The sequence below is a fragment of the Macaca nemestrina genome, chromosome 4, assembly GCF_043159975.1.
Source record: "Macaca nemestrina isolate mMacNem1 chromosome 4, mMacNem.hap1, whole genome shotgun sequence".
In the NCBI taxonomy this organism is placed as follows: Eukaryota; Metazoa; Chordata; class Mammalia; order Primates; family Cercopithecidae; genus Macaca; species Macaca nemestrina.
In genome coordinates, this window is record NC_092128.1 from 114,088,453 (window position 1) to 114,112,513 (window position 24,061).

Below are 24,061 nucleotides of genomic sequence, written 5' to 3' on the forward strand. Positions count from 1 at the left end.
ACAAGGCTGTTTGGAAAGTCCCATTTTTCAGATGAGAAAACAAAGACCGAGTTTAAGTCTTGTGAGAGATAACAGAGCTGGGACTCCTGACTTTGAAATCATTCTCATTACACCACACATATTTTTCAAAGAATAATCTGTAGTCATATCTTACGACTAAAGCAATTTCATATCATTCTAATGAAAGGATATGTTAATGAGTTTGACGTTGGAACAAACATGGTCAAGCTTCAGTGTCATATAGTTAAGTCACCACTGAGGCCTTGAAGTAAATTAGGGATGTCCTATCTCCTTCTCCTCAGAGCAGTAGGGGTAACAGGGACAAGAAAGGATTTTTTTTTTTCAGAGAACAAGAATATTCAAACTGAAAGGGGACTCTGGGTGGGTATTTTGGGGACTGTGTATCCTTACCTAGATTGATGGCTGTAGGTAATAGCTTCAGTTTTTGTATCTGACAACAACTTAAGCATGTGTCATAAGTTATTTTTTAAGAAATAAAGACCTGGCCGGGCGCGGTGGCTCAAGCCTGTAATCCCAGCACTTTGGGAGGCCGAGACAGGCGGATCACGAGGTCAGGAGATCGAGACCATCCTGGCTAACCCAGTGAAACCCCGTCTCTACTAAAAATACAAAAAATTAGCCGCGCGTGGTGGCGGGCGCCTGTAGTCCCAGCTACTCGGGAGGCTGAGGCAGGAGAATGGCGGGAACCCGGGAAGCGGAGCTTGCAGTGAGCGGAGATCGCGCCACTGCACTCCAGCCTGGGTGACAACGTGAGACTCCGTCTCAAAAAAAAAAAAAGAAATAAAGACCTTTATTAAGTAATATCCATGCAGAAATTGCTTTGTTTTAACAGAGATGTTATTTAAGATTTGACAACTCGTCATTAGTTTGAAGAATTATATTTACAAACAATTTTGGATAATCTGATACTTTGGATGGATAAAAGAAAATTGGCCATATTTGTGGTTCAACAATAAAGTTGCTTGGAAAGTATGGCTTCTGCTCTCAGACAGGTACTTTAAGTCCAGTCAGCTGTTCAATTTTGAAAAGTTCATGCTTAAAATGTGAAATTAATTTAAAATACATAAATTTAAGAATTTGAATTTTAGTCTCTTCATAAAACTATAGATGACACAGTTTTATAAAATCTGATTATTGAACCAAATGCATTAGAAAACTAAGTAGCTATAGTCATTGAGTCACCTCTTCAGGTAAGTAAGAAGTTAACTAGATTTCTTGAGAGAATTTATACATTATGTAGACTAAATAGCTCACCCCCAGAACTCCTGTTCTATGATTTTTTAAAAAATTATCATTGCTTATATCATAGATCTGAAATTAATGCCAAAATCAATAAAAATAGCCACTGATTACTGATCATTTGCTGAATGCTACACACTTTAAAGATGCAGTTTTGTATAGTCTTCACTGCCCTGTATGGTAAAGTGCCATTGATCTTATTTTACAGATGAGGAATCCCAGGATCCAAAGGATTAATAAATTGCCGAGTATTACACAGGTATTAGCCAGAATTTAACACCAAGTTTGACTTGTAAAGCCCTGCCTTTTCTTATCACACATGCTAATGTCTTATTTGAATGGACTCATGATTTTTACGCCTAGGGTCTTTTCCTTGATCCTTTCAGCGGTAAGGAAGACAAAATCCATTCTAGGTGTTTCTTGAATGGAACTTCTTTACCTTTAAGACATCACTCGGCTGGGCGTCGTGGCTCACACCTGTAATCCCAGCACTTTAGGAGGCCAAGGTGGGTGGATCACTTGAGGTCAGAAGCTTGAGAGCAGCCTGGCCAACATGGTGAAACCTCATCTCTACTAAAAATACAAAATTAGCCGGGCACGCACCTGTAGTCCCAGCTACTTGGGAGGCTGAGGTCGGAGAATTGCCTGAACTTGAGAGGCGGAGATGATGCCACTGCACTCCAGCCTAGGTGACAGAGCGGGACTCTGTCTCAAAAAAAGAAAAAAGACATCACCCCAGTGTAATTAGGCAAATACTGTACTTATGTATCAAGTACATAAAGGCGCACTACCATAGGCTCTGGAAGCTATTCCCAATGTAACAGATCGATCACTGTCCCCTTATAGGCAAGATGATATGCCACTGGAAGGTCTTATGGGGGAAATAACATTTCATTTGGGCTGTAAAGAATGGGTGGAATTTCAGTAGTAGTTACCATTGTCAGTAAAACACCAAGTCAGAGCGGTAGAAAAATTCAGTGAAGAGAGAATGGCAAATAGTCCAGTATATTAAATGTCATGAGGTTAAGTTGCCATAAAACCTTTATTTAACAAAATAATAAGAGCAATATATATACTAGGTGTGCTGATTATATTTGCACACCTGCCATGTGCAGGGCCCTATGGAGATAAAAAGATGAATAATAAGTGAGGTCCCTGAAACTCACAATCCAACTGGGAGACATAGTACAACAAGTTGTAATATGTAAGGTTGACATAAATATGATAAAGGTATAAGCAAAGCACTTCAACCTAGAATAAAACAGGACCTTGGACATTATTTTACTTACCCTCTGTACTGCTCAAATTAGCATGTGTGTTTTCTGATGTTTACCTGAATGTTATATATTCTATTATCTCTTCACCTTTGCCTATAATCCAACACTTGAATTTATATTTGGAATCCCTTCAATAAATGGGATTCTCTTTACCAAAAAAGGTAGCTCAAACTTCTGTCCAACTATAACTCGTACCACATTACACAGTACTATAACTGGTACCACATTTACATAGTACCTATATTAAAAATCTGAAAGTCATCCGTGACTTTCACCTTTCCCTTCTCCTTCATCTCTGCCTACAACTCACACCTGCCAGGGAGTGCTAATAAATCTTGACTTTAAGTGTCTTTTAAACGTTTTCTGTCTTCCCAGTCCCTACTGCTGGTACTTGAGTGCAGGCCTACTGCTTTGAATTATTTTATTGGCCTGTTTCTAGTTATCACTGGCAATCTACTCTTCATAACACTATTAGAATTATCTGTTTTGTTTTGTTTTATTTGAGACAGGGTCTCATTCTGTTGCACAGGCCAGAGTACAGTGGCATGATCTCGGCAGCCTAGTTGTCCCAGGCTCAAGTGATCCTCCCATCCCAGCCTCTCAAGTGCCAGGACCACAGGTGCACACAACCATGCCCGTCTAATTTTTGTATTCTTTGTAGAGACAAGGTTTCACCATGTTGCCCAGGCTGGTCTTGAACTTCTGGGCTCAAGCAATCCGCCTACCTCAGCCTCCGAAAGTGCTAGTATTACAGGCATGAGCCGCCGTGCCCAACCAGAATTATCTTTTTTAAACAGTTATTTTCAGTATTCTAATAGGTTCCAATTTTAAGCCTGATGAAGCCCAAACTCCTTAGCAAACATACCTACCTAAAGATACCCCCTGTCTCCCTAAGCACTGTTTTTAGGCACTGTTAATGCAAAGTTCTTAAGGAGCTTGGACTGGTGGGTCTCAATCAAATGTCACCTCCTCTTGTTATAATTGTTTATGTATCTTACCTTTCCCACCTCTCTGGAATATGTTTCCAATGAGTAGTTCTGAAATGTATTCATTTCTGATATTTATCCCAAAATATTTAATGAAAACCTAAGTTCCCAGTTTTGTACCTATTAGTGAAATGTAGATGTTTTTGAAATGAAAAAATAAACCTGAAAAGCATGGCAACTGTATATTCTAGGAAGAAGTTTGGCTTTTGAGTCAACAAAAAAAGTAGATGTGCAGCAAACATGCCCTTCGGACCTCATCAGCCCCAAGTCAGTTATATATAACCATGGCCCCTAATGTCAGAGAAACATCATTTTTAAAATGTTTTGTAGAGGACTCAATAACCTAAAGTTAAAGGTTGAGGTATAGTCACAATTTTTACCATAAAGTCATGGTAAAATATGCATGTTGGAACCCTTTTGAGGTATGGAATTTAGGGAACTCTGTCAATGTAATTCTGAGCATATACACTGGGACTTTGCAGCTTGAATACTGAATCTCATGTTTTCTTTATACAATGTGGCTGTGTAGAACAGCTCCAAGAAATCTGTTGTTATCTCCTCTGACTCTTTGAATGGTTTGAAGGGTCCCATTCCCATTGCACCAGTCATTTAGAGATGAAGGCATGCATGCTTCCTCAAATCATTGCGAGCTGCTGTCATGATGTCAGTTTCAGTGGTATGTGGTGTTAGAACGATGGAAGAGTTTTATTCAGCATAGGATAGAGCAGGGTTCAGCAAACTACAGCCAACCACCTATTTTTGAAAGGGTAGAGCAGGGTTCAGCAAACTACAGCCAGCCACCTATTTTTGAAAGGCTCACAAGCTGTTTTTACATTTTTTATGTTTTACATTTTTTAATAGTTAAAAAAATTAGAATAAGAGTAATATTTAATAACGTGAAAATCTTATGAAATTCAAATTTCGGCGTAAAAGTTTCATTGGAAGCCAAAGACACCCATTCATTTACCTTTCTTGTATGGCTGCTTTTGTTCTACAACAGTGTACTTGAGTCATTGCCGCAGAGACCCTCTGGTCCACAAAGCCAAAAAGAGTTACCATCCTGTTTGCCCTCTACAGAAAAGTTTGCTGACCCCAGTATAGTACAGGATATGATGGAAAGAAAATAATAAATCTAGAACTGTGAGGAATGTTTCCAGAAGAACAGAGGTGGTGTCAGAGTAGTCACTGATATGAAAAGAGAGCCGTGGGAACTGCATTCTGGCACCTAAAGGAATGGGTGAGGAGCATGAGCAGCAGATGAGTAAGTATGGGGAAGAGGCCCCAGAATTTAGCAATGGCTGTTCCGTAACAGGACTCCCAGAGTTCACAGGTTAGCAATGTGTGTGAGTCCGTGTTTAATTTGCCCTGTTAAATTCTAGCTTCTAGATTTTGATCTTTCGTTCTAGACTACTGATACAATTTTGAGTTCCAATTCTGTTTGCTGAATTAGCTGTCTTACCATTCAGTCCTTAAAAATATACTTTCAGGCTATGTAATAAGTAGTTTTTTACTTACTGCACAGTACTTTATTGCTTTGAATGTCAGGTGTGGCAACAGTAAACATTTGTATGTGTGATATGTGTTTGAGGGCCGTTCTACTGAGTCATTTCTAATTTACCAGGAACATGTTTGCTGCCAATTATATGTTGAGGCTTCATTTCAGACGAATTTTTTACAAATTAAACTTTTCTCTTCTCTTAACTTCAGACATGTAGGTATGAAAATATCAAATTATTAATAATTGTTTTCTTTCTCAAAGGAATTAAGAGATCATTGGGAACCTTTTAAAACTTGATGGAGATGTTAGCCTAATGATTTTGTGGGATAAAATGAAAGGTATTAGTCTTTGAGGAATTCATTTATAGTTACTCTCTCCAATATCTGTAGAAGTCTTTCATATTTCTGTGAACAAAAGAACTTTGATCTGAATAAGGGTGCTATTAGGTACGTTGTTTCCAAACTGAACAGCCATAGGCCTTTGCCTAAGGATTTGTCATTCCACATTTATATTACTAATGATAAAAACATGGAAGAAATGAAAATTATATTTGCAGTTAACAATCGCTGGGAAGGAAGAATTACTACTCAAAATTATGTCAGTAGTCTAGAATGCTGGCTCAAAGCCTAGAAGTTAGAATTTAACAGGGCAGGCCAGGGACGGTGGCTCACACCTATAATCCCAGTATTTTAGGAGGCCAAGGTGAGTGGATCACTTGAGGTCAGGAGTTCGAGACCAGCCTGGCCAACATGGCGAAACCCCATCTCTACTAAAAAAAATAAAAATAAAAAAATTAGCTGGGCATGGTGGCATGCGCTTGTAATTCCAGCTATTTGGGAGGCTGAGGGATGAGAATTGCTTGAACCGGGGAGGTGGAGGTTGCAGTGAGCTGAGATCGTGCCACTGCACTCCAGCCTGGGCAATAGAATGAGACTGTGTCTCAAAAACAACAAAAAAGAATTTAACAGGGCAATTAAAGCCTTGCACTTACTTTTTTAGAAAGCTTTTTTTAAAAAATAGATTTATGGGTACAAGTGCATTTGTGTCACATGGATGTATTGGGTCATGGTGAAGTCTGGGCTTTTAGTGTGCTCATCACCTAAATAGTATACATTGTACCCAATAGGTAGTATTTAATTCCTCACCCCCTTCTCACTCTCTCACCTTTTGGTCTGTTTTCCACTCCGTATGCCTGTCTGTCCATTTAGTTCCCTCTTAAAAGTAAAAACAGGCAGTTTTTTACTTCCTGCTTGAGTCATCTCACTTAGGATAATGACATCCAGTTCCATCCACGTTACTGCAGAAGACATTATTTTTATGGATGTGTATTAGTCCATGATACATACACACACCATATTTTTAGTCCAGTCATGCACTGATGGACACAGGTTGATACCTTTGCTATTGTGAATAGGGCTGTGATAAACGTATGAGTACAGGTGTCTTTTTCATATAATTTCTTTTCCTTTGGGTAGATACCCCGTAATGGGATAGTCAAGTCAGATGGTAGTTCTTTGAGAAATCTCCAAACTACATTCCATAGTGGCTGAACTAATTTACATTTCCACCAACAGTGTATAATCCTTTTTCTTTGTATGTTCGCCAGCGTTTGTTTTTTTTGACCTTTTACTAACAGCCATTCCAACTGGTATAAAGCAGTACCTCATTGTGGTTTTAATTTGCATTTCTTTGATGATTAGTGATCTTGAACATTTTTTCATGTTTGTTTGCTGCTTGTATGTCATCTTTTGAAAAAAATGTCTGTTCATGTCCTTTGCCCACTTTTTAATGGGGTTGGTTTTTTTCTTGTTTTTTGAGTTCCTTGTAGATTCTGGATCTCAACCGGTTTTGGAGGCATAGTTTGCAAATATTTTTTCCCATTCTGTAGGTTGTCTATTCATGCTGTTGATTATTCCTAATTTTTTAGCAATCATTTTTAAAATGTAGTATGAGGATACTGACTTGACAAAAATTCAAGGTGGAAAAAATCTAGGTAGTTTATCAGCCCAATTTGAAATATGAAAAACATGTCAAGTTTTTTTAACAAGCAATCTTAGGTTGTATTGTCCCAAGAGCAACAAAAGTAATAATGATGTAATGCTTTGATTGATTATACCTGGATTAGTTGCTTCAGGTTTGGTTAGCACATTTTCTGATGAGCCATAATAGGAAGTGAACCTTATGGGGAGATGGGCATGGTGGCACGCACCTGTAATCCCAGCTATACAAGAGGCTGAGGTGGGATGATCACTTGAGCCCGTAAGTCCAAGGCTGCAGTGAGCTATGATGGTGCTACCGCACTCCAGCCTGGGCAACAGAGTGAGACCCTATCTGATAAAGGAAGAAAAAAAAAAAAAAACCCTATGGTGATGAGGATTTATTGCAAATTGGGAAAGGGAAGAGGGAGTGGCAGCTAACAGATGGTGTTTGCTGTGTTCACTGTCTGATAGACTGCCATGTGGAAAAGAGTGTGAGGTCTGGTCTGTACTGCTCAGCAAAGGACCCTAACTGTAGCCCTTCAGCTGAAGTCAGGTTTAGTCTTGTAGTGAAGACCTTATTATAATAATATGTACCCAGTAGTGGAAAAGATTACCTCACAGTCTGAAATAAGACATTGGCATTTGGCGTTAGGTAAAATATTATATGATTTCTAAGTTGTCTTTCAACCTAAGGATTCAGTGGATGTTTATGGGTGATGACTATCACAGCTTAATGATGTTTGTGTGATTAATAATATTTTATTGAGCACTTACTGTGTGGCAAGTACCATGCTAAGCAATTGAAATATTTAATTCTCACAACCCTGTGAAGTAGATGCCATTTATGTCTCTTATACAGATTAGAAAAATGAGACTTAGGGCATGGAGGCTCATGCCTTTAATCCTAGCAGGATCACTTGAGGCTGGGAGTTCAATACTAGCCTGAGCAACATAGAGAGACCCAGTCTCTTTAAAAAAAAAAAAAAAAAAGAAGAAGAAGAAGAAGAAGAAAAGAAAAATGAAACTAAAAGAGGTTAAATAAACCGCCTAAGGTTACTGTCAAGTGCCACTTACAGGGTTCAAGGCCACATAGGTTTAATTCTAGAGCTCATACCTTTAATCAGTATGGTATACTGAGTCCCTGGTTTACCTGCTTATTAGTGTAATGACAAATAGTAATGCATCAAGATAACACTTTGTTATATCTGTCTTTGTGAGAAAATACAACATTTCTAGCTGATGCTCTAGTTAAAATGATATATGAGTGAGATCCTTACCTTTAGAAAGTGATAGTGCTCTTTAGAGTCAGTTAATGCAGTGAAATTCATCGCATTAGGGATTCTGGTGACCAATTTCTCTTAAAAAAATCAAATGGCTTCCCCCCACCCCCCGTCCCCAGAGACAGAGTCTTACTCTGTCACCCAGGCTGGACATGATCTTGTCTCGCTGCAACCTCTACCTCCCAGGTTCAAGCGATTCCCATGCCTCAGCCTCCTGAGTAGCTGGATTACAGGCGTAGCATTACCATGCCTGGCTAATTTTTGTATTTTTAGTAGAGGCAGAGTTTCATCATGTGCTAATTTTTGTATTATTAGTAGAGATGGGGTTTCGCCATGTTGGCCAGGTTGGTCCAGAACTCCAGACCTCACGTGAGCCACCTGCTTCAGCCTCCCAAAATGCTGAGATTACAAAGGTGACCCACCATGCCTGGCCTCAAATGGCTTTTTTAAAGACTTAAATCATTTTGTGTACAAATGTGCAAAAAATTAAGTTATGTGTAACTCTGCAAAAAATATGGACTTTAATATTTGTTATTCTTTATTTAGAAAATGAATTGTGCAGATTTATACATTTTGTTTTATTTGATAAATCCATAAATCTATAGATGTAGCCTATATAAATCTCTAAGTGATATTTCTACTTTTGTGATTGTATATGAGCTAAATTTGAATATCTACCAATGGTTATTTGGAAATTTCGTTGAAATCTGCCATCTGTGGAAAGTTGTCAACTTTAACAGTGAATGTTTTTGTTTAATTCTAGGGGGAAATTTGCAGTGGTGAGGAAATGTATAAAGAAAGATTCTGGGATAGAATTTGCTGCAAAGTTCATGAGAAAAAGAAGAAAAGGCCAAGATTGTCGGATGGAAATAATTCATGAAATTGCTGTACTTGAACTAGCACAGGACAATCCTTGGGTCATTAATTTACATGAAGTTTATGAGACTGCATCAGAAATGATCTTAGTTCTGGAATAGTAAGTATTGTCTTTCTTAGATTAAGTTTGTTTGGTAGTCTACACTTCCTTTATGGGATACCACTCATCTGTGATAATGTTGCCAGGCCTGGTTCTCTGGAAATCTCAGAATTTTCTAGATCATCTTCAAGTGTTCCTCTTATTTATTTAACATGTTCCAAATTTGCAAGGATGCATGTATATTAGCTTTTTTATTTTCATTCTTTAATGAAATTCTTCTCATAATAGGATAAAAGGTTATCTTACGATTTTATTAGAGGCACTCTTAACGAAGTAATACCAAACTAATATTACAATAAAAGGCATTTTATAATCCTTACATGTTCTTATAGTCTGAGTTAATCTCCTTTTAGAAACAGTAGTCTTGATTCTTACTATGTTTTCAATTTAAGTAGGTAGATACAGCACAGAAAACAGCTTTGAAAAACGAAGGACTGTTCTTTCTCCTTAAGAAATCGTGGTTTCAGGCCAGGCACGGTGGCTCATGCCTGTAATCCCAGCACTTTGGGAGGCCGAGGCAGGAGGATCACCTGAGGTCAAGAGTTCAAGACCAGTCTGGCCAACATGGTGAAACCCAGTCTCTACTACAAATACAAAAAAATTAGCCTGGCGTGGTGGCATGTGCCTGTAATCCCAGCTACTCAGGAGGCTGAGGCAGGGGAATTGCTTGGACCAGGGAGGTGGAGGTTGCAGTGAGCTGAGATTGCGCCACTGCACTCCAACCTGGGTGACAAAGCGCGAGACTCCATCTCATAAAATAAAAGGCCTTAATACTCATGCCTATAATCCCAGCACTTTGGGAGGCCAAGGCAGGAAGGATTACTTGAGCCCAGGAGTTTGAGACCAGCGTGAGCAACATAACAAGACCCTGTCTCTTTTAAAAAATAATTAATTTAAAAAAGAAAACAAAAAAGACTTAATACATCAATAAATCCGAACAAAATCAGAAGACAAACTCGGAAAAATACCTCTAATATTCATCTAGCCAAAGCAGTTAAAGTTGCTTGAATATAAAACCAGGTCTTACAAATACACACAAACACATGAACCTCCCAGTTTGAAAAGGGCTTGGCCCATAATCCCAAAAGATGCAATCCTAAATGTTGAAATTCCAAAAAATCAAAATCTCAAAATTTTGAGATCTCAAAAATCACAATCCCAAAAGATCAAAATCCTGAAAATATAATTATGGAAAAAATAATCCTAAAAAATTATCTAAAAGACATTTATTTGGTCAGGTGCTGCAACCTCCACCTCATGGGTTGAAGCGATTCTCATGCCTCAGCCCCCACAGGTAGCAGGGATTACAGGCGTCCATCTCCACGCCTGGCTAATCTTTTGTATTTTTTGTTAGAGATGGGGTTTCACCGTGTTGATCAGGCTGGTCTCAAACTCCTGACCTCAGATGATCCACCCGTCTCAGCCTCCCAAAGTGCTGGGATTATAGTCGTGAGCCCAGTCAAATCCCAGCACTTTGGGCAGCTGAAGTGGGAGGATTTCTTGAGCCCAGGAGTTGGAGACCACCCTGGGCAACATAGCGAAACCCTGTCTCTATAAAAAATACAAAAATTAACTGGGTGTGGTGGTGCACTCCTGTAATCCCAGCTACTTGGGAGGCAGAGGTGGTAGGATCACCTGAGCCCAAGAGGTCAAGGCTATATTGAGTTGAGATAGTGCCACTGCACTCCAGCCTGAGTAACAGAGTGAGACCCTGTCTCAAAAAACAAAAAAAATTTTATTTACATTTTAAAAGGGGATTGATTTAGGAAACATAAAAATAACTATGTATACCATAAATTGTCCAATTATGTTAATTAAAAATAAAATTTTAATACATGACATTTCATGGCCACTTTATTTACATGCTAAAACAGACAGTAATAACATACGTTTTTACAGACATAACACTCAGATATACTAACAGTCACACAAATGTAACAGTTATGAGCCAGATAAACCATATTTATAAAAGAAGTAGTTCAGCCGGGCGCAGTGGCTCACGCCCCAGCACTTTGGGAGGCCAAGGCAGGTGGATCACGAGGTCAGGAGATCAAGACTTTCCTGGCTAATACGGTGAAACGCTGTCTCTACTAAATATTCAAAAAATTAGCTGGATGTGGTGGAGGGCGCCTATAGTCCCATCTACTCGGGAGGCTGAGGCAGGAGAATGGCGTGAACCTGGGAGGTGAAGCTTGCAGTGAGCAGAGATCGCGCCACTGCACTCCAGCCTGGGTGACAGAGTGAGACTCCATCTCAAAAAAAAAAAAAAAAAATTCTAAAAGTGAAATATATAAACGTATATCTCCATAGTTGATAATTCTGTACACTTAAATTGATAATTGTGGTCATCTGAAATACCATGACAAGCAACCTAAGTCTTTTGACAAAATTGATTGAAAATCTCAATGTGTCATCACCATATATGCAGTTGCCCAAAGAGCCAAGATCTCAAGAAATTTTTTTCACAAATGCAGATGTACAAAAAGGACATATTTTCATTTATTAATAAAGTTTCAATGTTTTTGTTGTTCTTTTTTGGGTTTTTTTTTTGTTGAGACAGAGTCTCCCTCTGTCACCCAGGCTGGAGTGCAGTGGCATGATCTTGGCTCACTGCAACCTCCACCTCCCAGTTCAAGCAATTCTCCTGTGTCAGCCTCCTGAGTAACTGGGATTACAGGTGCACACTACCGTGCCTGGCTAGTTTTTTGGTAATTTTAGTAGAGACAGGGTGTCACCATGTTGGCCAGGCTGGTCTCAAACTCCTGACCTCAGGTGATCCACCTGCCTTGGCCTCCCAATGCTGGGATTACAGGCATCAGCCACCAGGCCTGGCCTCAGTGTTTTTACATACACAAAATCAACATTGTGATAATATATTTTGATGGAGTCAAATTTGCAAAATATTCATAAAATGAATTAACTCTCCTCAAAATTTCACCCAGTTCATACCTCCAGTATTGAAAATTATGCGAAGATGAAATGCATAGCATAGTGAATTGGTGCTATATGTGAAGGGGCAGATGTTGTACATGATTGAATAATTTGGCAGGGGAGAGTTCTTTTTTACCTGCGTTTTCATTTCTATAATCTTTGAAACACCTGCTGCACTTGTATTTGGACAGTGGTTGTGATCTACAAATTTTGTAAGTATGTGTTGTCCACCGGAAAACCTGGTTATTGCTCAGCCATTGCAATTCAATTATTTTCTGCTTTCAAAGCACCGATAATAATTAGCTTTTAAACCATTAGGTATCATTGTATGCTTAACTTAATCACACCCTTTTTTGAAGGAACAATTTCACAGATCTCTTCCATTGTATTGTAAGGAATACAGTGAGAAGGAATGATATTGGACTTCCCCAGGACCAAATCTCTATTATTTAATAGTTAACCTTCTCCAGAGAGACAGAACCAATAGGGTATGTGAATAAATACGAGAAGGAACTTATTAGGAAACTGGCTCATGTGCTTATGGTGACTGAGAAGTTTCACAACAGGCCTGCAAGCTGGATACCTTGGGATGCTGGTAACATGGCTTAGTCCAATTGCAAAGGCCTCAGAACCAGGGAAACCAATCATTACCTTTCAATCCAGGCCAAAAGCCTCAGAACCCCAGGGAGTGGGAGTATAGGGAGCAGGGGTGGTCAGGTGTAAATCCTGACATTTAAAGGCTGGAGTTCTGATGTCCACGGCAGCAAGAGAAAAATTGGTCCCAGCTCTCAGAGAGAGACCAGCTTGTTTTCTATATTTCTTCTCTCTAATTAGATGGTGCCTGCCAACATTGAAGACATATCTTTCCTACCTAGTCCACTCGGACTCACACGCTAATCTCTGGAAACACCCTCACAGACACACCCGAAATAATATCCTGGATTTCTAGGTATTCCTTAATCCAGTCAAGTCAACAACTGAAATTAAGACCATAAATCCACCCCTTGTCAGTTTGGCATCCATAATGCATCTCCTTTAAACTGTACTTAATTTCCAAATAAAGACAGCAACAAGGTAATAGTTCCACCTAACAGGATGCACCTACCGTGATGCACCTAGCCTCATACAACTGAAAACACAGTGGAAGTCCCTTCCCTAAATCCCCTCCCTCCCTAGAATTCAGTTTTCACGATTTCAACAGTCGAAATTTTAATTGTTCAAGATTGTGATTTGGGGATTTTAGACTTTAAGGACTTTTTTATCTTTCAGGATTTTGATCTTTTGGGATTTTGACATTCTGGATCATGGCATCTGAGATTGTGTCTTTCAGGATTATGATCAGCTCTGGTTTTAAAAAAATGAACAAATGATATGAAATTTTCACACATGCAAATGTAAATTACCTATATACACATGAAAATATTTTTATTTTTATAATGTAAATTTTAAAATAGGTTGTGAATTTCCACCTATCAGACTGGCAATGATTATAAACAAAAGTGATATTCATTAATTGAGCCATTTTAGTATAACTTTTCTGGGGTACAGTCTGAAGTATGTATCAAAAGCCTTAAAAAAATATGTTTTAACCCAGCAATTTTACTTAAAGTTTTTTTTAATAGTACATAATGGGGTCTCACTATGCTGACCAGGCTTATCTAAAACTCCTGGCCTCAAGCAATCCTCCTGCCTCAGCCTCCCAAAATGCTGGGATTATAAGCATGAGCCACCATACATGGCCTAATTTTAGTTTTATTAATTTTTTCACAAGGAAATATTAGGCAGTTTTGCAAAGATATGTTACCAAAATGTTCCTTATGGCATTCTCTATGTAGCAAAAAGGTAGCAATGGTCTAAATGTTTGTTAGAAAAAAGGTTGGTTAAATAAGTGATGTCACAAAATGGATTACTGGGCAGTCATTAAGAAGCTAAGGTAAATATATTTCAAAGATTTAAAATATTAAGTTTAAAAAAGAGCATGTTACAAAATAATGTGTATGGCATTATGTTGTTTTTATTTAAAAGTTTATAGAGGGTGAAGTCTGGATGGCTAAAATATTAAGCGTGTTACTCTTGATAGTGTAATTCAAAAGTATGGTGTTCATATATTTTAATTCAATAATTTCACTTGTAGGAATCCCTTCTAGAGAAATAATACGAGACGGAGTCTCAAAAAAAAAAAAAAAAAAAAAATAATACGAACATGAGAAGCACAAAAGTGCTTGTCACAATGCATTTCTAATTTATGATAGTAGAAATACCCAAAAATGGCAGAATGGTTAAAAGTTTTTTTAAAAAAATAAGTTTAGGAATCTCATATGGAAGCCCACTGCTTACCAAGGATTTGTTTTTTTCTGTTTATTACAGAGGGGATTAAGGTAGAATTGGAAATTGATCCAGAAAAGACCACCTGAAATATTCTGTCTCCAAAATCTCCTCCTTCTTGCAAAACCTGCTCTTCAGCCTTTCATCCTGGGACCCTTTTCAGTTCTTCCAGTCTTCACCCGGCTCCTGACTTTTTTCTTCCCTTTTCTTCCCTTCTCCTCTTTGGTAGTTAATTTAACTTCTCTCTTACCAGCACCTACATTATTTCCCTCTTCCTCTTGGTCATCCTCTGCAACTCATTTGCCCATTTTAAACCCAGAATGCATGCTGTGTGTCCCTCCTCCTGTGCTGCCACACATTCTTGGAAGGACTTGGATCGTTTTTCATCTACTTAGTACAAGTGTAAGAGTTCCATCTTCAGCTAGGCTCATGGTATAGCTTAGCAAGTCTGTACCTAATCTCTTACATCCTTTTAACACCCCTACCCCCTGAGCTAATCAATATCTTTACCACACTTACTGTGTCACCTACTTCCCACCTCTCATGAGATACTTAGCCTTTTCTCCCCCATATGGAGAAATCAAGGCCATCAGACACACTCCCCAAGCATCCCTCCCCCCTTCCTCTAATATCTGTCTTTGTTGCTCTCATGCCCGTCCCTGCTGTTCGATGGAAGAGATTCAGCTAATCATTTCCAAGACTGAAACCCTTATTTAAGTTCTTTAATTCTCATCCTTCCTTTTCTAGGACCTGTGTTTCGTTTTTTTGTAAATTATGTAACCTCTTCTAGAGTTTCAGATCCTCCTCCCATGGTGGTTCTTTTCCCTTTGTCTTCTAATATTTCAGTCTCCTCTATGCTAAAATTCCTTCCTCAGCTTTGACTCTTACGTCTTGCCTTTCTCTTTTCCTTACTGCTATACTTCTTAAAAGAATAGGCTGAATTTACAGCATTCCTCACCTTACAGTTTTGTTCTACTTCATTGATCCACTCATCTGTTCATGGGCCAATACTCCATTCACTTTTTAATCTAATGCCATCTGCTCTTCTGATACTTTGATGAGGTCACCAGTCCTGTGTGCCAAAATTAGTCTCCTCGTTTTAGTATTCATTCCAGTTCTTGCTCTCTTTAAACACTTGATATTATCCTTTCTTTCTTGAAATCATGTTCTTCCTTAGCTTTCACAGCCCTATTTTTTAAAAATCTCCTCCTCCTCTCAGAACCTTTTATCCTTTTCTACTATATAAATGTAAGTGTTCCCCACAGTTCCATCAGCGTTACTGATGTCATATATTTATGTTTTATACATTTACCCTGGATGATAAAATCTATTTTTGTGACTTCAGCTATCATTTACATGCTGGATATTTCCAAATCTTTGTTTCCAACCTCAGCCCCTTTCTTCTCCTTCACTTATGAAGCTTAGTTTGGCTGGATATGAAATTCTGGGTTGAAAATTCTTTTCTTTAAGAATGTTGAATATTGGCCCCCACTCTCTTCTGGCTTGTAGAGTTTCTGCTGAGAAATCCGCTGTTAGTCTGATGGGCTTCCCTTTGTGGGTAACCCAACCTTTCTCTCTGACTGCCGTTAACATTTTTTTTTTCCTTCATTTCAACTTTGGTGAATCTGACAATTATGTGTCTTGGAGTTGCTCTTCTCGAGGAGTATCTTTGTATCTTTGTGGCGTTCTCTGTATTTCCTGAATTTGAATGTTGGCCTGCCTTGCTAAGTTGGGGAAGTTCTCCTGGATAATATCCTGCAGAGTGTTTTCCAACTTGGTTCCATTCTCCCCGTCACTTTCAGGTACACCAATCAGACATAGATTTGATCTTTTCACATAGTCCCATATTTCTTGGAGGCTTTGTTCGTTTCTTTTTACTCTTTTTTCTCCAAACTTCTCTTCTCACTTCATTTCATTCATCTGATCTTCAGTCACTGATACCCTTTCTTCCAGTTGATCGAATCGGCTACTGAAGCTTGTGCATTCGTCACGTAGTTCTCATGCCATGGTTTTCAGCTCCATCAGGTCATTTAAGGACTTCTCTACACTGGTTATTCTAGTTAGCCATTCGTCTAATCTTTTTTCAAGGTTTTTAGTTTCTTCGCAATGGGTTCGAACTTTCTCCTTTAGCTTGGAGAAGTTTGATCGTCTGAAGCCTTCTTCTCTCAACTCGTCAAAGTCATTCTCCGTCCAGCTTTGTTCCGTTGCTGGTGAGGAGCTGCGTTCCTTTGGAGGGGGAGAGGCACTCTGATTATTAGAATTTTCAGCTTTTCTGCTCTGTTTTTCCCCCATCTTTGTGATTTTATCTACCTTTGGTCTTTGACGATGGTGACGTACAGATGGGGTTTTGGTGTGGATGTCATTTCTGTTTGTTAGTTTTCCTTCTGACAGTCAGGACTCTCAGCTGCAGGTCTGTTGGAGTTTGCTGGAGGTCCACTCCAGACCCTGTTTGCCTGGGTATCAGCAGCAGAGGCTGCAGAACAGCAAATATTGCTGAACAGCAAATGTTGCTGCCTGATCATTCCTCTGGAAGCTTCGTCTCAGAGGGGTATCTGGCTGTGTGAGGTGTCAGTCTGCCCCTTCTTGGGGGCGTGCCTCCCAGTTAGGCTACTCAGGGATCAGGGACCCACTTGAGGAGGCAGTCTGTCCGTTCTCAGATCTCAAACTCCGTGCTGGGAGAGCCACTGCTTTCTTCAGAGCTGTCAGACAGGGACATTTAAGTGTGCAGAGGTTTCTGCTGCCTTTTGTTCGACTATGCCCTGCCCCCAGAGGTGGAGTCTACAGAGGCAGGCAGACCTCCTTGAGCTGCGGTGGGCTCCACCCAGTTTGAGCTTCCTGGCAGCTTTGTTTACCTACTCAAGCCTTAGCAATGGCAGTCACCCCTCCCCCAGCCTCGCTGCCATCTTGCAATTTGATCTTAGACTGCTGTGCTAGCAATGAGCGAGGCTCCATGAGCGTGGGACCTTCCAATCCCGGCATGGGATATAATCTGCTGGTGTGCTGCTTGCTAAGACCATTGGAAAAGTGCAGTATTAGGGTAGGAGTGACCTGATTTTCCAGGTGCTGTCTGTCACAGCTTCCCTTGGCTAGGAAAGGGAATTCCCGGACCCCTCGCGCTTCCTGGGTGAAGCGATGCCTCGCGCTGCTTCGGCTCACGCTCGGTAGGCTGCACTCACTGTTGACAAGCCCCAGTGAGATGAACCTGGTACCTCAGTTAGAAATGCAGAAATCACCTGTCTTTTGCGTTGCTCACACTGGGAGCTGTAGACTGGAGCTGTTCCTATTCGGCCATCTTGGAGTGTCGCTCTCTCGCCCAGTCTCCTCAGCCCCTTTCTTAAGCTCCAGCTGCCTGTTGCATATACATGTGTCCAACTGCAGATCATTATTAGTCAATATATCAGTATCAGTGCAGTCAGTAGCAGTCAATATCAGTACTCCTGCATTACCCTATTAAGGCCTGTTTTTCTTTTGTTTAGTATCCCCATCTGTTTCATTGCTCAAGCTAGAAACCTTGAAGTTATCCTTAATTCCTTTATTCTCTTTAACACTCATGTACAGTATAATGAATTACCAAGTCTTCTACTTAAACCTCTCCAGTAGCTTTTCAGCTGGTCACCCTGGTTTCAATCCTGGGAAATCCCTCCTGCTACTGTTAGATAGGTAATAAAAACAGATTTGGTGATATTATTCCCTTGCTTAGAAACTTTTGGTGGCTTCTGTTTCTTTGATGATCAGGTTTTTTTAGAACAAAAATCAGTATGATTTGGTCAAAAAATTTCATGTTCTACTTTTAGTCTGAAGAGGAAGTCTTAGAGATATGCTCTGGATACTGAGATATCAAAATTCTCAGCCACATCAATATATTGTTGTTATGGAAACAGGCAGGTTATGATCACTGCATCAGTTAATCATTCTTGAAGCACCTGCCATGTGCACTAGATACTAATAGGTACTGATAATATAAAAAGTGAAAAAACATAGCCCCTTATCTCCAGGTGCTAAAAGTCTAGCAAAGGAAATAGATATGGAGGTTGAGCATTCTTAACCTGGAAATGAAATGTCCCAAAGTTTGAAACTTTTGAGCACTAATATGATGCCACAGTAGAAAATTCCACATCTGACCTCATATATTATCCCAGAAAGTTGCTGACCACAGCTGATGAGATCACCTTTACAGGAATTAAGGATGCTAAGGATAGAATAACTATGCTAGGGGCTGGGCTAATGCAGCAGGTGTGCATAAGTGTAAACTCGCTGTGATTCCACATGGTGGCTGAGAGTGGCACCTTCACTTTCTGATGGTTCGGTGTACACAAACTTTGTTTCATGCACAAAATTATTTAAAATATTGTATAAAATTACCTTCAGGCTATGTAAGTTGCATATGAAATATAAATGTATTGTGTGTTTAGACTTGGGTCCCCTCCCCCAATATAGCTCATTTATGTATATGCTAATATTTCAAAATGTAAATCCCGAACGTTTCTGGTCCCAAACATTTAAGAGAAGGGATATTCAGCCTATAAATGATTGCAGCAATGTTGATGATTTACCAGGAGTTCTTACTAGTTGTTGTGTGAACTAGAGTATAATAGTCAAAATGTATTAAGCATTTACTATGTGCCACGTGCTATGCTGTCTTCCAGCTTCATATATATTATTTATATGCTTTATTTACACTGTTCATAAATTTTAGAACACAATTTTATATATAAGAAAACACTCAGAAAAAAAAATCAACCTTAGGTTGTGCTATATTACAAATAGCAGAGCCAGAATTTAGTCCAGGAGTATGAGATTCCAAAGCTTCTGCTTTTATCCATATACTGTGCTCCTTTACTCTGCCTGGGAGGTTAGGGAGTGCTTCCTGGAGGAGGAGGCATTTCACAGTATATATTAGCCCATCATTGCCTTACTCTGAATTTTTTTAGTTGTTTTGCCCTCATCCTGTGCTCATCTCCCTGACTTCTGTTCTACCTCATCTCCTTTTAGTCCTTTTCTACCTTACCCTACATTCTCGGCACACTTCTTTTTTTGTCATTGCATTGTCATCTTCCCTGCATTATTCACGACAAGAAGTCTGTGATCATTCTTACCTTGATTCACCTATGAATGTGCCTTTTTTTTTTTTTTTTTTTTGAGACAGAGTCTGGCTCTGTTGCCCAGGCTGGAGTGCAGTGGCACAATCTCTGCTCACTGCAAGCTCCGCCTCCTGGGTTCACACCATTCTCCTGCCTCAGTCTCCCCAGTAGCTGGGACTACAGGCGCCCACCACCATGCCCAGCTAATTTTTTGTATTTTTAGTAGAGATAGGGTTTCACCTTGTTAGCCAGGATGGTCTCAGTCTCCTAACCTCGTGATCCACCCGCCTTGGCCTCCCAAAGTGCTGGGATTACAGGCGTGAGCCACCGCACCCGGCCATAAATGTGCCTTTTTAAAGATTTTCCTCTTTCTCACTTGTTTTTAGCAATTTGAGTATGGTGCCTTGGTTTTATTTGTATTTATCTTGCTTGGAGTTCATTGATCTACTTAAATTTTTTTGTTTATAGTTAGTTTTTATCAGATTTGGAAATTTTTCAGCTATTATGTTTTCTAATATTTTCCTACCCCTACCTCTCTTCTCTTATTCCTACAGTGTATTAAACGGCTTGATGCTGTCCCATAGGTCCCTGGGATCCTGTTTGTTTTGTTCAGTCTTTTCCCTCCCTCTCTCTCTGTGCTTCACATAGACAGCTTATTTTCCTGTGTTTTAAAATTCACTGATTCTTCTGCAGTGTCTGATCTGCTATAAAGACTATCCAATGGGTTTTTCGTTTCAGATACTGTATTTTTCACCTGTGAAAGTTCTTTTTGGTTCTTTTCATAACCTCCATCTCTTACATGATTATGTTCATATTTTACTTTAAATCTTTGCGCATCTTTATAATGCCGGTTTTAAGGTCCTTATCTGCCAGTTCCATCATCTCTGTCATTTCTGGATCTGCTTTTATTATTTTTCCTATTGGTTGTGAATTGTAATTTGTGGCATTTTCAGATATCTAGAAATTTTTGGTAAAATGACGTACATTTGGAATGTTGCAGGGTTAAGTAGATTTTATCCCACTAAAGAATGGTGACGTTTGTTTTGGCAGTCATTTAAATTACTTGTGGATCAGCTTGGTTAGGACAGACCTAGAACTAGGTTAGCCTTAATACGAAGGATGGCCCTCCCAAAGGAGTCTGTTCATTGCCCCAGTGTTTAGAGTGGCTTTTCTACTCCAACTTGACAAAATTCAAATGTCTTACCCTATTCTCTGTGAACACTGGGAATTTCTCAGCCTTATGATTTTCCAGAGTTATTTTGTCTAAGACTTAAAAATACTGTTGAACAGATCTCTCTCTGTAGCTCCCTCCTCTCTGGTACTCACCTGCCAATTCCAGCTCTCTTAGCCTTGCCAAACTCCGAGTTTGTCTTCTCAGCTTAGCAAGGCTGCTGCATGCTGCTTCTGCTTGGGTTCCTCCCCTACCCTGTACCACTATCCATATATTGTTACCAAGTAGGAAGATTAGAGGGCTTAACCTCTTCTCACAGCTCCTGGTCCTATACCTGTTGTTCTAATGCCTGAAATAGTTGATTCATACGCTTTAATTTTCTAGTTGTTTATAGCCAGAGGGCAAATGCCATACCATTTGGTTGGATGGGGGAGTAGAAACTTGCCCTTTAATGAGTGTACCATGTATTTTTTACACAATGTGCCGTCACACATGTGCTCCCTCTATCTGGGATGTGCTGTTAGCATTTCATCTAGTGGACTCCTAGTAATCTTTCAAGTTCAGAATAAATGTCATCTTTCCAAGATTGTTTTTCTACTTCCTTTCCAATTAATTGCTCAATTGCTTAGTTATCAAGTCATTTAATATATAATTTCACATATAAATGCATATGTATTTGTTATTTAAATATCTTTCATTTTTCTCTTCCCCACTAGAGCTTGAAGGACCAGACATACTTATTTGTAATTATCTTTCTATCTCTAGGACGGAATATAGGGCCTAACGTATTTGATGGTTTGTTGAATTTGAATAATGAGAAAGTGAAGATCCAAACTGGGCCTCAGAGCAGGACAGAAATGGAAATGCTAGTTTAGATAGAAAAAACAGTGTTTGGTCTGAGGCGGGAAGCTATGATACAGCCAAGGTACAGGCAGCTAGGGAAACTCAGTTACTGTTAGCTTCTAAACATCAGTTATATAGCTCTGAATAATGTTGGTCAAAAGATAATCATCTCATAACTTTCTAAGGACCACTAGAAAGTTGAAATTTTAAAGTTCTAAATGTTTTTTTGTAAAAGTAGTTTTTGTGCAAAACTTTGTTAACAGTCTTTTAATTAATTTCCCAGTGAAATTTTTTGGTTAAAAAGTAATGTTGCTGTAGTTAAAGATAGAAAAAGCAAAGCTATTATAGGGCTTCTTTAGCTTCCATGTGAAGGAAAGTACTTTATGTAAAATAGTTAATATTATATTTACTAGAGAGATGCTTTTAACATCTCAGATTGTTCTTTAGTGAGATCCCATTTAGTGATATTAGTTAATATGGTATTTAGTTTAGTTAATGGGTAAAATCCACAGTTAAACAGGGTTATATGATTATATGTTGTACCGAGAGGAATATAGTCTCTCTTTTTTTTTTTTTTTTTTCTTTTGAGATGGAATTTTGTTCTTGTTGCCCAGGCTGGAGTGCAATGGTGTGATCTCGGTTTATCGCAACCTCTGCCTCCCAGGTTCAAGTGATTCTCCTGCCTCAGCCTCCTGAGGAGCTGGGATTACAGGCATATGCTACCATGCCTGGCTAATTTTGTATTTTTAGTAGAGACGGGGCTTCTCCATGTTGGTCAGGCTGATCTCGAATTCCTGATCTCAGGTGATCCGCCTGCCTCAGCCTCCCAAGGTGCTGGGATTACAGGCATGAGCCACTGTGCCTGGCCTCAATTTTCTTATAATAGTCTATATTTGAAATACATACTTGAACATTTTCACAAAACTGTAGTTAGCAGTATATTTTGTGCTTATGTAAACTACTTAAATTGTTGAGAAAACCAAGAGGGAATCATTTGTTAAAGCAAGAATGGGGCCGGGCGTGGTGGCTCATGCCTGTAATCCCAGCACTTTGAGAGCCCAAGGCGGGTGGCTCACAAGGTCAAGGAGATCGAGACCATCCTGGCCCACCTGGTGAAACTCCGTCTCTACTAAAATACAAAAAAATTAGCCAGGCGTTGTGGTGCATGCCTGAAGTCCCAGCTACTCAGGAGGCTGAGGCAGGAGAATCGCTTGAACCCGGGAGGCGGAGGTTGCAGTGAGCCGAGATCACGCCACTGCACTCCAGCCTGGTGACAGAGCAAGACTCCGTCTCAAAAAAAAAAAGAAAAAGAATAAAAAGCAAGAATGGGTAACTTTATGTGTAAAGAGACTAATTGCTCTTAAAATTTAGGTAAAGAAATCCTTGTATTTATGTAAATTGATAGTAATGGGCTGAGGGACTCAGATGACAATAAACTGCGATTAAGAAACTGTTTCAGCCAAAATGCAGTTCTTTATTTCAATTGAGGAACAAAGTTCTTTTATCAGCAAATTGTGGCCTATATGTGCAGAGTGCTTAGTAAACTGTACATTACATTGTGGTGCATCTCGAGCTGCTTGGGACTGAGTTGGCTCAGCCTATACTGTGTTTTGATTCAGGTTGTCAAATCCATACTAACAGTTATACAGGCTGGGTACGATGGCTTATACCTGTAAAGTGGGAGGATCGCTTGAGCACAGGAGTTTGAGACATAGTGGGCACCATAGTGAGGTCCCGTCTCTATTTTTCAAAATAAAAATACATTTTTTTGAAAAGGTATACCGTTACTGCCAGACTGTAATTAATTTACTTTGTAGTTTTGGTGTAAGTGTTTGCCATTTCTTATGAGTCATATATTACTTTAATTTTGCCCTTCTCTAGTGCTGCTGGGGGTGAAATCTTTGACCAGTGTGTTGCAGACAGAGAGGAAGCCTTTAAAGAAAAAGATGTTCAGAGACTTATGCGACAGATTCTAGAAGGTGTTCACTTTTTACACACTCATGATGTAGTTCATCTTGATTTGAAGGTAAGGTTCAAATTACTTTACAATTTTGAGATTGCTAAAGAATGACATTCAAGACATAAAATATTTAACAGTGATTTATTCAAACATATTTCATGTTTGTGTATTATTAGCTAACAAGGATATTAGAATTGAGTCTTTACTCCTATCCTCTAGCCAGTTAGTTTTATCAGGGAGATAAGGCACATGTGTGTACATGAAAAGATACATAATAATACAATGCCAAAGAAAGGAACTCAGAATATGACAAGATAGAACTTGAGCTAGATCTTTTGAAAAGTTAGGATTTAGGTAAGTTGAGAAGAGTAAGAGAAAATTACCTCACAAGAGTCAGGAATATTTGTGATGTGTTTGGGAAAAAAATAAATGGAATCATTTCACTGGAATTGAGAGATCAATTAGGAGATATTAAAAGCTGGGAAAAGGCTGGA

General features: G+C 39.3%; 1 protein-coding gene across 2 annotated transcripts in view; it reads left to right on the forward strand.

Moving 5' to 3' along the window:
* Positions 1–24,061, forward strand: part of LOC105494196 (serine/threonine kinase 17a) — a 44,384-nt gene that overhangs the window by 3,853 nt on the left and 16,470 nt on the right. For both annotated transcript variants that reach the window (XM_011762409.2, XM_024796676.2), the window contains exons 2-3: positions 9,044–9,256; positions 23,489–23,633. In XM_011762409.2, coding sequence (XP_011760711.2) covers positions 9,044–9,256; positions 23,489–23,633 — 358 coding nt within the window. The remainder of the gene's footprint in view (positions 1–9,043; positions 9,257–23,488; positions 23,634–24,061) is intronic.